The 15,301-nt window shown below is 48.5% G+C and overlaps 1 protein-coding gene across 2 annotated transcripts in view; it reads right to left on the bottom strand.

Annotated features, from left to right (window-relative positions):
- NEK7 (NIMA related kinase 7) overlaps positions 1 to 15,301 on the bottom strand; it is a 137,821-nt gene that overhangs the window by 59,128 nt on the left and 63,392 nt on the right. Inside the window, exons 3-4 of one of the 2 annotated variants that reach the window (XM_061383703.1) lie at positions 6,950 to 7,090; positions 506 to 568 (exon numbers count right to left, since the gene is read on the bottom strand). In XM_061383703.1, the coding sequence (XP_061239687.1) occupies positions 506 to 568; positions 6,950 to 7,090 (204 nt within the window). The remainder of the gene's footprint in view (positions 1 to 505; positions 569 to 6,949; positions 7,091 to 15,301) is intronic. The other variant, XM_061383704.1, reaches the window with a different exon arrangement.

Below are 15,301 nucleotides of genomic sequence, written 5' to 3'. Positions count from 1 at the left end.
ACAGAAACTTCACTGTAACAAATGCAGTGCGAAGGCACTCAAACCTCAGACCTGTTCTCTGAGTGGGCGAGAAGCTGACATACTCTTTACACCACCCTTTCTAAATCTGGAAAAAAGATATGGAAATACTATTTTTATAATGTGAACCCCTTGATCAGCTCACATTCTCAATATATCACACCAAATATGCATTTGCATTATCTAACATTTAGAATATGTCTAATTGGGATGATCAAGAAAAAAATTTCTTCCACGTTTTATGTTTATGTCTATTTCTAGTTTGAAATGGGGGAGGGAGTTAATCCTACCAAACATTCCAATTAATTAGTGTACAATGAATCCAAAAGGCAATATACTGATTTCCAATTTATACATTATCTGAATTCAGTGTGGCATAGCTACATCTCAAGAACTGTTTTCCTTGTAAGTGTGAAATCTTAATAAATCACTTTTATCAACCCACTCAGTTATGTTCAAAACAGTCAACAGTTCATTTGTTATTTACCTTAAGGAGATCTATTTCTTTGATACAATCAGCACGTGCTTTGGCATCCATTAAATCAAATATCTAAAAATAAAATTCAGTATTACTCAATAAAACAGTAATCCATGGTTCAAACTACCATGTAAGTCCATTGTAATGCTCTACACATAATTACACACACATTTAGAAGTTCACTTTCCAATTAGCATTTAGGAGCTATGGAGATCGACAGGTAATTTATCTCACGTTACTACTAGAGAGTATACGTTTTTCCCTCCAGAGGCAGTCAGTATTAAAAATAGGAAAAGAGAACAGCTACATATTTCATAAATAATACAAAGTGCTTTAAAATATACAATCAAAGAAATCTTTCAATGTTCCAAGCATGTGGAAAATTAACTGCAAAAACAAGCATCGTATGTTAACACATCTACGTGGAATCTGAAAAAACTGGTATAGACGATCTTATACCAGAAATAGAGACGGAGATGTAGAGAACAAACGCATGGACACCAAGCCGGAAAGAGGGAGGGTGGGATGGGAGACTGGGACTGACACGTACGCACCACCACGTGTACAACAGACAACGAGGACCCACTGCACACAGGGAGCTCTACCCAGTGCTCCGCAGGGGCCTAGACGGGAAGGGAATCCACGGGGAGCGACATGCATGAGGCCGAGCCTCTGTGCTGTACAGCAGAGACTAACACAACATTATAAAACAACCACACTGCAATAAAAAAGCTTTACATGGTTACATATTTTTAAAAATACTTATAATTAAACTAATTTAGAACTACAAATTAAACTATCTTTAACTGAATTCTCAGTACCAAAAGTGACTTCCAAACAGTGAGGAATGAAGTAATGCTGGCACATTTAAGGCAAAACTAAACTCTGAGCCATAGACACATTTCACTGGAAATTCAAAAGAATTTTATCTTCCTTTTTCTCTTAGGCAGCATTTCAAGACAAAAATAAAAACTGTATCTTTAGCTTAAATCACTTCCAGACATAGACTCAAACCTGATTCCATGAGCAGGAAAAGACAACAGATATGGGGAAAAACAAAATCTGGATTTTCATAAACTATTTACAGGGTTGTCTCTAGAAAGCATCTTCACGGCTCTATCCAAGTTTCTGCGGGTTTTTTAATTTACATTTGAGAAGAGCAAAGCAGTGTTTGGGGTAAGTGATTGGCTGATAAGCTCTTGGTAATCTCTGGATCATTTTAGAAGTTTTCTTTTGTCATCTTTAAGTTTAGCCAGAATCATTCACAACTGATGAAACAGAAATGGTAACACCTATATCTTCAGGAAGCAAAAGGCCTTCAAGTGACTTAACACAAATGTCCTTGAAAGGGCATCTAGCAAAAGAAAAAACACTTAGAATGTAGTAAAGAAAGTACTTAAAAATAACACTAAGGGAGTCTGACAAAGTGTCCTATCTTACTCTAAGTTATCTCGCATAAATGGAATCCTAGTCAGGAGTCCGAGCCCACTGGAGCCTGGATGAAGGGCTCGCGGCGAGTCCTGTTCTGGGGCCCCCCACCCGCCAGCCGCCCTCGCCCGCATGGTCCCCCTCCCGCCCGGGTTCCGTCCTCGCAGCCCGGCGGCAGTAGGGTCCAGGCCCCTCTCCTCCGCCCGTCCCGGCCTGGCTGACCGAGGGGGCGGCCTCTCCTCTGCCGCGGGGAGAACCTCGGCCGTCGGCCGCCAACTGCGGGCCCGCGCTCGCCGAGGGCAGGGAGACCGACCCCTTGTCTGAAGGGCGGAAGACAGTGCGGGAGGAGGAAACCCTCGGGGAAGGGCTGCTGCCGCTTGGACAGAAAGGAGAATCCGCGCTCCACACACAGGCCCCAGGGCTGCGGGGCTGGTGGGCGGCGGGCGCAGGGGCTCCCCAGGGCCCTCGGCCCCTCTCTGCAGGCGCCTGCACGTCCCAAGGGCACATCAGAGACAGGCCTCAATGCTTCCTCGTGGGCTTCCAAGGTCCCCGCAAAGGACGGCAAGGAACTGGATACCTGACTGCGTCATTTATTAAAAAAAAGAAACCCCTGTTTCCACTGGGACGCCTTCTAACTTGCTCAGCCTACCTACAGTGATCTGCCTCCTGGGGCACCAGAAGCCCCACGTCCTTAAAACCAGAAAGCCTGGGAGACGTACCACCGGAAATCCATGCTTTGTTCTGACTTCCCGAGAGCTTGACGCTCAGCCAAGTTTAGTCAGGGCTTCCAGGGGTTCAGACGCCACCGTTCATGTCAGGGAAAGGCAACAACTGAGCCAAACCCTGAGGGTGAGACCTGCCCCGAAAGGCATGGGGGAGGAGGCGCCATGGAAGGAAGGAGAAGGGGACCCCAGGCAGAGCGGGACCCGAGCCTGTGCAGGGCGACGCAGTGGGTGCTGGAGCAGCAGTGGCCACGGGGACATCATGAGGACAGCAAGGCGTGAGACTGCAGGGAGGAGGGAACCGGGCGACAGAGGAGAAAGGGCCCCCCTGGAGCACAGGCGGGGGAAGGGGAGTGAGGGCGGCCAAGATGGAAAGCACGTAGCAGGGTGGGCACTTTCCTGGGCACTTTCCGCTGCGCCTGAGCACACGGCCGGCCGACGCACTTCCACCGCCAGCACTGTAGTCAGGCAGGCCTGCTGGTTTGGGTTCTGCTTATCCTGTGGCTAAAACACATCCAAGTAGGATGTGCAGGAGAGTGCATCTCCAGAGAGAGGCGAGCAGTGCCCCTCGGGGCTGTGGGCGTGGAACAGGGACTCCCGGTGAAAGCAGAAATGAAGAAACACTGGCGAAGAGAAACCCTGCCCAGGGCTGAGCAAGACGGGGCGATTCTGAAACGGAAGCATCCACGTAGCTCTCATAGCTGACCAAGGTCCAAGTAACATAACCAGACAACTGAGGTCAGACCTGAAGTAAGAGGTCTAGGGGATGTGGGCCAGTGTGCCGTGGTCAGGATGAAGTCAGAGACAAGGTCCGGTGGGAAGACAGCATGAGGGAGACAGGAGAGGGGATGTGGCCGGCGGAGACAGAAGCCCCGGAGCGCAGTGAGGGCCCGGACGCCACTGAGAGCAGACCCACCAGGTGCCGCTGGCTGGCCTGGGGAGAAACCAGGATTCCTGGTCTCGGCAGAGACAACGCGGTGCTGGGAGCGGCACAGGAAAATAAGAGCAAGGCGCTGAGAACACACTGTAAAAAGAAAAAAAGAAAAAAGGCCCTGCAGACTGGAAGACTAGGGACAAAGATGGAGCCAAATATTTAACTGGGATGAATTCCATAATCACAGTGAACTCTGAAAAAGAGACTGCATATATGGCCATAAAGGGTTAGAAATATATTAAAATCACTGCATCCATTACAAAAGAAACTACTATCCATAAATTTTTCAATGCATAAAAATCCTAATTGCAATCAGGACTGCATGCAAAATACGCAGAATGTAGAATCGAAAATTAACACAGGTAAAAAAGCATTAATGTGCTTTAAAGGGAGATAGTTTTTTAAAAGCTTGAATTATGGAAAATTTGACTTGCAACTGATTTTCTTGATGAATGCTTTAAAATAGCTATTAAATATAAGCAAATATGGGGCATCCCTGGTGGTTCAGATGGTAAAGAATCTGCCTGCAATGCAGGAGACCCAGGTTGATGCCTGGGTTGGGAAGATCCCCTGGAGAAGGGCACGGAAAGTCACTCCAGTATTCTTGCCTAGAGAATCCCATGGACAAGAGGAACCTGGTGGGCTATAGTCCACAGGGTTGCAAAGAGGCAGACAAGAATTAACGACCAAACGATGGAAGAGCTGAGTATAACTAGACATTGCATGGACCAGATCAAAACAGCTGGCTGCTAGTCTTCGAATACAACTGCAGTTCTAAGACCCAGGCCAAGTGCCCTGGGAAGACTTTTTCAACCTCTCTCTCACTCTGGGCTCCTCAAGGCTGCTCCCGTGTGGTTCCTCTCTCACTGTTTCAGACGTGTCTTGGCTGCACTTGCACTGGGATCCCTGAGTCCTGTTATTTTGTTCATCTTGGTTCTCAAAGCCTTTGGCACTAACCACTGAATACCAGACGCCCGCTCCCACTGGAGGAGCAGCAGGAAGGGAGGCTGGGATAGGGCAGCAAGGCCTGCCCGTGCCCCCCAGTTAAGGAGCACCGTAACGGTGGAGAACAAACCGTGACGGGCTGGGGTGAATTCTCCAAAAGACCGATAGTCCTGTCACCACCGCAGGCTCCCGATCCCTGTATGATCTCGAGAAGGAAAGGGCACTCAGCACACACTCCCTCCCTTACACACGCAGGTACCAGGCAGACATCCAGGAAAGTCACCGGGGCTTCCAGCAAGCCGGTCACGGCAAACTGAAACCTGACATGCGGACAAAGCACAGAAGCGCCCAGAGAACCACGTGGAGGAGTCTGGACACTGCTCCTGCAGGGTCTCATGAAATATCTGTGAGCAGAGCAACGAATTATAGATGCAACTTTCAACAGAGGGCCTCCTCCAGGAAGGGTCCTGGATTAGCTGGCAACAGTGACGCAGCCCTTCAGACCAGTAAGAAGCCTTAAAATAACAAAGTGCAGAAGGAAATCCAATGTCTGGTTCCCGGTGAAGTTTCTGAAGAGAGGCTAGGATTCTTCAGACAGGAAAGGAGTCTGGTCAATGGTATTTTAAAACATTTTCATACTAAGCTGCAGAGGTGGCTTATTAAAAAGGAAGAACCCTGGTCTCTCTTTTTCAGCACAAGTGCAATATATCACAAAAATCAACATGTCTGAAATGCAAATATCTTCTTGTAAAGGTTTAAGATAACTGTTCCCTAATTACATAAGCTAAGAATATCTTCACAGCATCATTCCTCTCTTATGTGTAGAGGGAGTTGTGCTTAAACTAGAAGAGGTCCCAACTGCAACACAACAAAGCAGAGAGGAAGGCTCACTGCTTCCATCTCAGGCACATATAAAAGGCAGAGTCCCACATGTGTGCACCAGGAGACACACAGCATCTGACATGAACACGACAGAAATACTGCAACAGCACACAACTGCACACACCCGAAACTAGCAGCACGCAAGAACGGATACCACACACACGACAGGCAATACCACACACATACATGCATGTCCACACACCGAATACTGTACGTATAAAGATTAAAGCATAGCCACACACCAACATGTGACAATATTTATGTAAATTCAAAAATGCAGAAGCAAACAGATTCATTCAGAATTTATACTGATATGGAGAAATGTCTAGAGAAAAGAAAAGGAATGATACACACAAAACTCAGGACGTGGTGACCTGCGAGGGAAGGGAGTGATGGCTGTATCTGAGCCACGTGGTGGGTATGAGGGCACCTGTTCCAGTCTTGACCTCTGACACGTGTGTCCTGTAAACGCTTTCATAAACATTTACTGTACAAGGGAAAACTGTTCCCCTCTGCTGGTGAAGGCTGCTGCAAGGACACTGATCCTTCATGAAATTAAATAGTAAGAGGAGGAGCACACCGAGGTTTCACAGGACTCGACAGAGAAAACGACACCAGGTAGCAGGATAAAACAGGAAGTCTACAGGCGAGTGTCGACAAAAGCGACCTTCTCTCTAAAAAGAGAAGTTGTACTGCAGGACGTCGAACACTCTGAGGCAGAAAGGCGAGAGCGTTCCAGAGGGGAGGCAGTGGGCCCGTCAGGGCAGGGCCGGCCAGGGGAGCTGGGCAGACCCGGGTGCCTGAGGAGCCCGCACACAGGCAGGGCAGGAGCACAGGGCCGGGCCAGGGGAGCTGGGCAGACCCGGGCGCCTGAGGAGCCCGCACACAGGCAGGGCAGGAGCACAGGGCCGGGCCAGGGGAGCTGGGCAGACCCAGATGCCTGAGGAGCCCCGCACAGCCAGGGCAGGAGGCCAGGGCCGATGCCAACGCAGCGTGGGTGTGGTAAGCAGGACAGCAATCCCCGGCGTTCACCTGTCTCACTTTCTCTTCTCCGGTAAATAAAGTTCACCTTGGTTTTCTGTCTTTTACTGCCAGGCTGGTTCTCCCTGAGCACGGAGACCTGCCCCGGAGCATGCCCGCCAAGTCCTGGCTTCAGGAAGTGCATTCCGCGAGCCGGGTTTCCGTGCTCGAGGTCTGTAGCTGAGGCTACGACGTGTAGCCACATGCCCAGCTAGGAGCCATGGTGACAACTCCAATCTGCCTCTTAAAACCGAGAGCTGTGAAAGCTTTTCTAAGATCATTCCAGTCATGACTGAATCCGGGTGAACAGAGCCAGCTCGATTTTAAAAGTAGCATTACAACTAAAAAGTGATTCCCACCATACACAGCACTTAATGCAAGCGTTTACAGGACAATTTTTATTCTTTCCCATCATTCTCAACTCGAGACTGTCATGACCCAATCGTTCAGGACATACTTTTCTCTATTTACTATTCACAGAATATAATTTTACATGGATTTATAGAATTAAAGTCATCTTACCTGCACTTTTTTTAAAGCTACTGGTACTCCATCCAAGAGACAGGCTGCCCTATAAACTTCGCTAAATTGCCCGCGACCAATTTTCTTCTCTATTCGAAAGTTGGCTAATGTATTATAGCCCATATCCGGTCGTAAGGCCTTCTGTAATTAAAAAAGTCAGGAAAGTTTTCAATCACACAGTATGCACACAATTGTCAATTGTCTTCACTTAAGTAGGTGATTTCTATGGTAAACCTGCAGACAGTCATTTGTTTGACAGGTATTTATCAAACTATTCATATTATATAAACACACACACACACACACAGTCACCCTGCCAACTAGCACATGAAAACCTTCTAAACTTCCTGATGATATTTAACTTCTGCAAAGAACAGTCCCAGGGGCAGCAAGTCCACCGCCTTATCATTACATTTTTTTTTAAGACCTAAGTTTTTAAAAGCAGAATATTAAGAGGAAAGTAGAGAGGTTCCCAGTACACCGCCCCTCCCCCGACCCGGGCACTGCTTTTCTTGTTATCAACACCCCGTCAGAGCCGGACCCTGGTCACCACTGAGGAACCTACCCTGACAAGTCACTACCACCCAAAGTCTACGGTTCACACTGGGGTTCACCCTTACTGCCGGACATTCTCCGTTCAGTTCAGTCGCTCAGTTGTGTCTGACTCTTCGCGACCCATGGACTGCAGCACACCAGGCTTCCCTGTCCATCACCAACTCCCAGAGCCTACTCAAACCCACGTCCACTGAGTCGGTGATAGCATCCAACCATCTCATCTGTCCTCCCCTTCTCCTCCCCCTTCAGTCTTTCCCAGAACATTCTATGGGCGTGGACAAAGGGATAACGACCTATATCCATAATCAGAGTGCCTGTGCGCACGCTCAGTCGCTTAGTCGTGTCCAGCTCTTTGAGGCCCCGTGGACTAGAGTCTACCAGGCTCCTCTGCCCATAGGCTTGGAGTGGGGTGTCATTCCCTTCTCCCGGGGGTTTTCTCGACCCCAGGACTGAACCTACATCTCCTGCATTGGCAGGTGGATTCTTCTACCCCTGAGCCACCTGGGAAGCTCCCCAGAATTTTAGCATCATAGTATATTTTCCCTGCCCAAAAAACCGTCTGTTCTCTGCCTGTTCACCCCTCGCTCCCCACCAACACCTAGCAGCCACCGATCTTTTCACTGGACCCATAGTTCTGCTTTTTCCAGAATATTACATAGTTAAGAGTCATACAGCGTGTAGCCTTTCAGATCGGCCTCTGTCACGTGGAGAAGGAATGGCAACCCACTCCAGTATTCTTGCCTGGAAAAATCCCATGGATGAAGGAGCCTGGTAGGCTACAGTCCATAGGGTCACAAAGAGTCAGACAAAACTGAGCAACTTCACGGTCTTTCTTTCTTTCTGTCACTTAGAACATAAATACCTTTTAAACAATATATTTTTTGCTGTTCATGGGAAAAGACATTTCTTTTTGAAACTCACACTTTTTAGTACTCATTAGACAGCAGGCACTGGACTAGCCCCCAGGGAAGCAGATGTATCCTAAGAAGTGTTTCTGCTCGGAAAGAGCCCATGTGGACACAAAAAGGGGCCTCAATTGTGCTGAGCGGATCACGGGGCTGGGAGGAGGCATCACCGTGGGCCCCTCTGGGGGTGGATGTGTTCTATCCACTGTTGTAATTCTTCTGTTCCTTGCTTACGGACTCAGTCATCCATCACCTGGCCACAGGACAGACCTGAGCTGCACACCCACGGGGTCGATCGCTGTCCAGCGCGGAGGCCACTACACACGCCCCGGGAAGGCTGCCTCTGCAGTGCCTCAAGTCACTCCCGCTCTACCTGCAGCATCTCAGTCTACTGAAATATAACGAAGCGGCTCAGCCATCATACGCGCTTTTCCATCTTCCCTTTTGTTGGCCAAACACTCGTGGGCCTCTTCCAGATCCCAGGATTCCTGATAAGTAGACCCTTCTTGGCCTGGTACCACTCTGCTCACATCCAAATGGACCTTCTCTACTCTGGGCCGACTCAAAGTAAACATGACATTCTTGTGGGGCCTGATTAAGGCCGAACATTAAACACCTACTGGTGCAAACAAAGGGCGCACGGGTTCCTAAACGCGCCAAGGCAGCTTGAACTCAAATCAACGGTCCTCAAATAAACCGTAGTTAGGGCTGATGACCCCCTGACGTATGCAAAGGGCTGTTTTGACATATATATGGGCATTACATTAACCCCTAATACATACGACCTTGTTCATGTCACTATATCTATCATGCTAGCAAAAAAAAACTGTAAAATTCTGCTGGACTTTCACTGCCATTCAAATGCACGTTTATCAAAAAAGAGGGGAAAAGTAGCAATAACTTGTTACTGTGCATAGCTTCTCTTTCTTCTGAAAAGTCCAAAATAAGAAAAATACCACTCTTCCTTTAAGACATGCAAAACAATCAGAATACAAATTTCACAAATTCGTTATGTGAATACAAACCATAAATAACTGCCAGAATAGAATAATAACACGACTACAATAAGAAAGGTCCCATTCTGGCACCTGTAATGTAACTGGTCCTATAAATTAGTACTTTTATGCTATTTAATTCAATTCTCGTGATGATCCTATCAGGTAGATGTTATCACACCAGGATCTATAGCTAGCTGATGCCCAAGCCCCAGTTCCCAACACAGGGTTAGCCATCCTCTGGGGTTACTAAACAGCCACCTACAGTGTAATAAATATTACGGTACCCTATGCGATAATCCACAGCATTTTCAATTTTAGGCCTTTTGATGAACAAAACAGAAATGGGACTAGAAACACACATACCAAAAATGAAAATAAAAAGTAGGAATGAAATCATAAAATAAAGGGAGACTACGTGCCACGCTGTTCAAGTATAAGATTTCTTTTTGTGGTCACTGAGATGAATTTACAACTGTCACTGTGAAGTGAGGTGAAAGTTACTCAGTCCTCTCCGACTCTTTGTGACCCCATGGACTATAGAGTCCATGGAATTCTCCAGGCCAAAATACTGGAGTGAGTGGCCTTTCCCTTCTCCAGGGGATCATCCCAACCCAGTGATCAAACCCAGGTCTCCCTCATTGCAGGCAGATTATTTACCAGCTAAGCCACCGGGGAAGCCCAAGAACACTGGAGCGGGTAGCCTATCCCTTCTCCAGGGGATCTTCCTGACCCAGGAATTGAACCTGCGTTTTCTGCATTGCAGGCGGATTCTTTACCAACTGATCCATCAAGGAACTGTCACCTACTTAACAAAGGAAACTTACGAAGTCTCACTTTTTAGATATAGTCAGTGGATGTTAGCAACTTCTAGCTTTCGTAACTTCATTTCACTTAATGAGAGACTTTCAATTGTCCAAGCTTTTCTACCAAATGTTTTTGTTTTTGTTTAATTTACACACTAGGACAGACTGCAACATGGAAGAGGTGGGTTTCCTTCCTCTCTTCCAAACACCTAGAGCGCTCCTTCTCCAGATGAAAAGGTGTCGGTCTCCAGGGTGACACTGGGCTTCCTCATTGGGAACGCTACCACGCAACCCCTGCACTCACTTCAGGCCTGCCAGGGACCCCCGTCCCCTGTCCGCGCGGTAACTGACAAACGTGCGCGGGGGCTGCTGAGGCGCTGTGACGACCGCATGCTGAGCGCGGAGGACGGCTAATGTGTTTTGGCATGCAGGCGCTTAATCACACATTTACATATGCAATGACCTACATTTGCATGTCAGATCACACACTGTCTGGGTTTATTAAGGCCGGGCGCCTCCCTGCTCGTGGCCACCGGAGTGGCGAGTGAGGGCCAGAGGGCGGCGTTTTTTTGGCAGCGGAGGGATGAGCTGCCACCCAGGATTAGGCTGATGCGGCCTGGGCATTAGACACTTCATTAGACGTAATCTGTTTAGCAGTGGGCAGTGTATGTAAGCTTCACAGCCCATTTGCGGCACCCTTTCCCCCCGTGGCCTTTCTTCAAAGGGCAGCGCAGCTGACTGACAGCCTGTCTTATCTGCTCCCGTGTCCTGTCGCCAGGCCTAGACGCGAGGAGCAGACGTGAGACGGAGCGGGGCTGCACATCCCGGCACCCCCACCCCGAGGCTCGGGCATGCTGCGGCGATCTGCAGAAAGATCAGCCTGGGTGCAAGGTGGTCTCCTTTAAGACCTGGCCAGGCAGGTGACACACACCTGGCCGGTGATTCTCGGACACTGTGGCCGGTGCCCTGCTGCACGTGGATGAGTTATGTCCCAGGTAAACAGCACTGTATGAGGTGCTTAAAATAAAAGAGATGACATCATCAGGCCAGTGCCCATGCAAGTAAAGAACTATTTTTAGGGAAGAGCTGTATTTTCTTTTTTTTTTTTTTGGATGTGGTCCAATTCCCCATATTTTTTAACTTAGCACCTGAGTTATGCTGGAGAATAAAATAACTCAGCAAAATACTGAGATGCAAATTGGATACAAAATAAAGCCAGTGAGATCACTACGACCGCCTTGCCCTGCTCTCCATGCAGTGCACAAATGGGTCTCAGGCCCTGCAGCCCCTTCACCACCAGGCTATGTGTCTTAAGCCCCACGAAATGACTTCTGGAATAATGTGAGTCATTTAAAGGATTTTCAGCTTTTATGAAAGTTAAACACCACTCTGTCTCTTCCATCACACACTGAACCCACCTACACCGGAGGTGGGGGGTCTCACAGACACCCCACACCTGCCCCGGCCTCCCCACCATCCTTCCCATCTGCCTCCAAGTCCAGCAGCAGCTCACCCCTCACACACAGCGTCCAAGTGACCCGGCCTTCTGGGGACCTGCGCTCTGCACACGTGGCCCACCTCTGCTCACCGTGGAGACCCATCTGATGGCCCTTCTCAGGGGCCCCTGCCCTGGGCCCGCAGTCTTCAGCAGCAGTCAACTCTGCAGACAGCTGTGCAAGCTCAGGCACAGGGCTGGGTTCCGGATCTCACTGGCTTTTAATGATTTGTTTACATGTGTCTATTTCTCCCTCCAAGCACAGCTTCTCAAAGGCAGAAACCAAGCTTGTGCCCAGATGCCACGAAGGTGGCGTGACATGAAACAGACAGGAAGTATCTACTTATAGGTGAACACAGCTGAAAGAAGTCCCTCTGCCCTTAACAGCTTCCACCGGGTGAGACGACACTTGCCTTGCACCCCGCCAGGTCAGGAGCCCTGAGTGCTAAGCCGCTGTCCCCGCTGCGGTGACATGCGAGGCCCTGAACGCTGCCGTCTGAGGCCTGACCCAGTGATGGTGCTTTAGTCACTAAGTCATGTAAGACCTGTTTGCGACCCCACACACTGTAGCCCACCAGGCTCCTCTGTCCATGGGGCTTTCCACGCAAGAATACTGGAATGAGTTGCCATTCCCTTCTCCAGGGGATCTTCCTATCCAGGGGCTGGAAGCATGTGCGGTACCTTTTTGTGGTGAGTTGTACTTAATCTCCTGAGATGTGTGAATCCACAAGTTAAAAGAACCCTAAAATCTCAGAAAAGCAAAATAAATACTCAAAATCACATATGACGACTAAAAAATCAAACCTGAGAGTGAAGGAGGCTTAATGTAACCCCTTAAATGTCCGGCATTCTCATTAAGGAAACTCCTGTTGATCTGAATGTGCTGTAATTACCAACCACCAGATCATGCTAACTAATTGGGATTAACTTCTACGTGTCAGTCCCCTCCTGCACATAAATACTTTTCATTTCAAAGTAAAACGCAGTCTGTTGTCCCCCGACTCATACTCTCACAGGTGCAAACTTGTTAAACAACGATTTCCCAGGACTAAATTAATTTCTCTAATTTCTTTTAAATTTGAAGGCAAGAACGTTTAATGAGCAGTAAGATAATTCAGGGTAACATGATGATAATAGTTCTCTCTGGGGAAATTAGAGGGGCCCCGCCATGGACTCAACAGACTCTCCAGGGAGAAAATCCTGTCCTGACAATTCCTGGAGGTACTGTTATCAGCGATCTAATGTACAAGCCAGGATTAACAATACTTAACACCATTAATAAGGTTTTCACTGTTACTGCAAACTCGTCTCTTGCTGGTGATTTTCATCTTACCAACTCTGTAATCTAACAAATACTATACTTTAAGTTAATAGTATTAAATTTCTCCAAAATCTGAAAGTAACAAAACTTAAAAATGCCCTTCAATTTTATTTGGCAATGAAGCTCATTCTATGGATGATCTTTAAAGAGACATTACTCAGCTCCCAACTACACAAACTGGAATGCCCTTTTGACAATATCTCACACAGAGCTCTTACACACTACTTTCTATATAAACCTCACCAGAAATTTAAAAAACATGTTAAAACAAAAACATCACATGTGCCAGCAATCTAATTAGTCATTCTTCTTCCCATTTGAAAAATCATCTCCCTAAAATTTCTTAAGCTATTTGAAAAGTAACCTATTCCTAAAGACACTAAAAGTCAGATTTAAGTCAGCTGGAATGATATACCATTAATCACTATAACTGGCTTTTTATCAAACAAAGGAGAGAATTCACTACAGCATAAGAAAAATGAGTGATCAAATTCAACCAATTATTTAAACATTTATAAGATCTTGGTATTTGTATCATTTAACCATCATTAGTTATACTACCTAGCATGATAATTACTATATACAAATTATGTAACCAAAAATACCGGTTACCTGTCCTGGCATTTCAGGACCAGGGTAATGACAGAGACCCTGCCACCAGCCCCGTGAGCTCCAGCAGCTGCAGCTGGTCAAATTCACACCGCGAGCAGAAGCCTTTCACTGCGACAGAGACAAGTGGAAGACGTTTTCTTCAATTTATTCATTTATTCCACAGTTATTAATAGACGACAGGCTTAAACAAACATGTAATCCAAAAACAGTAAAAAGGCAATAAGCAATATTAGTATCTGGGAGAAGGAAATGACAACCCACTCCAGTATTCTTGCCTGGAGAATCCCAGGGACAGAGGAGCCTGGTGGGCTGCCGTCTATGCCCCACAAAGGGTCAGACACGACCGAACCGACTTAGCAGCAGCAGCAGCAAGATTAATATCTAATATTTAGGTACTATGCAGAGAAATAAAATAGAGTGATATAATAGGAAATGAACGATGGTTATTTTGGATTGGGTGTTACTGGGATGACCCCGCGGAGGGGGTGACATTTTGGTTAAAAGATTAAAAGACCAGAAGGAAAAGAAAGTGCCGGAAAGCAGCCCTGGGGGAAAGGTCTTCAGGGAGGAAGGAGCTAGGTGTGTCTGAAGAACACTAGCTGGAGGGTGGAGAACACTGCGGGTAAGGGCCGGGGTCAGAGGTGAGCACGCTGAGAGCATGGGTGTGGGCTGTGGGTCTCCAACAGAGAGGCTCTGAACTCATGACCCTGACCCTGCACGGAGAAAGGCAGGGAGAGGAGGAGAGCCAGAGATGGGGAGAGCGGGGAGAGCACGGAAGGCCTGGCCTGGCCGGACCTGACGGCGATAGCGAGGCGCGCGCAGTGTGCGGCCGGGACGCGACCCTCAGGTGGACCCCGAGGACTCGGACTGCGGGAACTGAACGAGGGCGAGGGGAGAGGGATGCCAAGGACGGCTCGTGGGCTCGGGGCTTGAGCACATCGACGGGAGAGGGAAGCCGCTGACGGGGGTGTGTTGGTAACAGAGGTGTGACAAAGGATGGAACACGACACAGAAACAGGCACGGCAGAGAGACCTGTGCACCGAGAGCGCTGCGTGGTCTCTGCTGCACGCGTCCTCACCACTGAGAGCCAGCATCTCGTCCCGGCCTCTGAGCGCTGTCCACGTGCCGGGCACAGCACCTGCAGGCTCCACGGCCGGGGCTCCATAAAAACTGCTGCTGCTGCTGCTAAGTCGCTTCAGTCGTGTCTGACTCTGTGCGACCCCAGAGATGGCAGCCCGTGAGGCTCCCCTGTCCCTGGGATTCTCCAGGCAAGAACACTGGAGTGGGTTGCTATTTCCTTCCCCAATGCAGGAAAGTAAAAAGTGAAAGAGAAGTCGCTCAGTAGTGTCCGACTCTTAGCGACCCCATGGACTGCAGCCTACCAGGCTCCTCCGTTCATGGGATTTTCCAGGCAAGAGTACTGGAATGGGGTGCCATTGCCTTCTCCAAACTAGTGCTCCCCTAACCTACAGGGCGGAAGAGCAAGGCATAGGTAGGCGTTCAGTACCTTCCCTCCAGCACGCAGCCAGCAAGTGGGGGAATCCAAGCACTTACACGGGGCAGTGCAAAGTCAGGGCTCAGGCCCTAAGCCACCCCACTAAACGTCCAGCTCTCCTGTGTCCTCCTGGTCCCTCAGACGGGATCCCCGTAAACGCTGGGGCC

The sequence above is a fragment of the Bos javanicus genome, chromosome 16, assembly GCF_032452875.1.
Source record: "Bos javanicus breed banteng chromosome 16, ARS-OSU_banteng_1.0, whole genome shotgun sequence".
Classification (NCBI taxonomy): domain Eukaryota; kingdom Metazoa; phylum Chordata; class Mammalia; order Artiodactyla; family Bovidae; genus Bos; species Bos javanicus.
The sequence above is the reverse complement of the archived record's forward strand: the minus strand, read 5'-3'. Positions and strand labels throughout refer to the sequence as shown.